Here is a 1,326-nt window from a genome sequence, read left to right as displayed (position 1 = left end):
CACTTTCTTCTTGGCTCCCTTTTTGCCGCCTTTCGTAAGGCGCTTGTTCTTGCCGACCGCCATGACGGTGCTCAGCGAGCCAAAAGGGCGGAAGTGTAACTCGCGCGAGAACTTACGAGTACGGGTCGGGGGCGCGCCGTCTACGTGACCTTTACTCTTTCGCCATTCCGGCCGCAAGAATATCGCGACAACAGAGAGCGACACTCCTCGTACTGTACATGACACAGCGCCCTCGTGTGTGGGGAGGCCGCGTAGCACGTCGCGGGCTCCCCGGGAGGCTGAGCTCTGAATAGAGTGCGTAAGTGGCCCGAGGGGCCGGCGTCTGGTTACGTGCGACTTCGGTGGCTCTGACGTAAGTAAGTGTCTATTAGGAGCACACGCCCGCTCACGTCGTTCAAAGTTGAACTCTTTGTCTAACCCTCAAACTTGTTTATTCTCGAGAGCATGAGCTTTGCAGTCATAGGAGCCGGGTTCAAATGCTTGTTTCAGCAATACTTTGCCTGTGACCTCTCTGCCCTTAAGTTTCTTAATATGTACAGTGGGCTTAGTGATACGACTGTTAGTAGGATTAAGTAAGCGTAACAACAGGGACGCTAGTAGTATTCTCCTTGTAGATGTGGGTGCTGGTTATTAATCTCAGGTAGCGTTTTGTATAATAGTAAAAGCTTTTTGTGTGTGAATACTCATCAAGCTGTATGTGTATTTGTGTACTTTCCCGTATGCCTGTTACACATGGATAAAAAGATCTTTTTAGAAAGTGGAGTGCAATCTCTGTAAAAGTTTTTAGTTTTTGTACCCAAGCCACTCAAAATATTTCTTTTAACTGTGAGGGTATAACAGAGCACATCCTGGCGAGATGTGGCCTGTTAAGTGTGCAGATGGAAAGCACCTGACCCTTAGAGGGCTTGGTACTCAGCCAGAGGTGTGTTGACTTCCCTGCTCTAACTTCCCCTCCAGCAAAAAACCCTGTGACCAACCCAGAAACCAACTCTAAACAAGCTTTTAAATCTTAAAATCCCTCCCAGTCCTCCTAGCCTCCATCTCCTACCACCCCTACCCTCTCCTCCTGAGACTTTTCAATAATTCTCTAAATTTCAGTTGCCTGTACAATAAAGTCAAGTCCTTGTTTCATGACGATATAAATACACTACGTATTTAACACCCCTGAAACTGTATATATTCACTTAAGAAGGTGTAGATGTAAGATGGCCTGGCTGGTAGCTACTTGGGAGGCCAAGGCAGTCTCTTGAACCTAGGAGTTGAGTCCAGTCTGGGCAACACAGCAAGACCCCATCTCTAAAAAAGAGGCGGCTCGGTGCCTGTGGC

The 1,326-nt window shown here is 48.0% G+C and overlaps 1 protein-coding gene across 1 annotated transcript in view; it reads right to left on the bottom strand.

Moving 5' to 3' along the window:
- Positions 1–114, bottom strand: part of RPS3A (ribosomal protein S3A) — a 5,738-nt gene extending 5,624 nt beyond the window's left edge. Inside the window, exon 1 of the mRNA XM_023513449.1 lies at positions 1–114. Within this exon, the coding sequence (XP_023369217.1) occupies positions 1–63 (63 nt within the window). The 5' untranslated portion in view covers positions 64–114.
- Positions 115–1,326: the final 1,212 nt, after the last annotated feature.

Source organism: Otolemur garnettii, unplaced genomic scaffold (assembly GCF_000181295.1).
Source record: "Otolemur garnettii isolate 467f Iridium unplaced genomic scaffold, OtoGar3 scaffold00041, whole genome shotgun sequence".
In the NCBI taxonomy this organism is placed as follows: Eukaryota; Metazoa; Chordata; class Mammalia; order Primates; family Galagidae; genus Otolemur; species Otolemur garnettii.
Note: the sequence above shows the minus strand (reverse complement) of the source record. Positions and strands in the feature narration are given on the sequence as shown.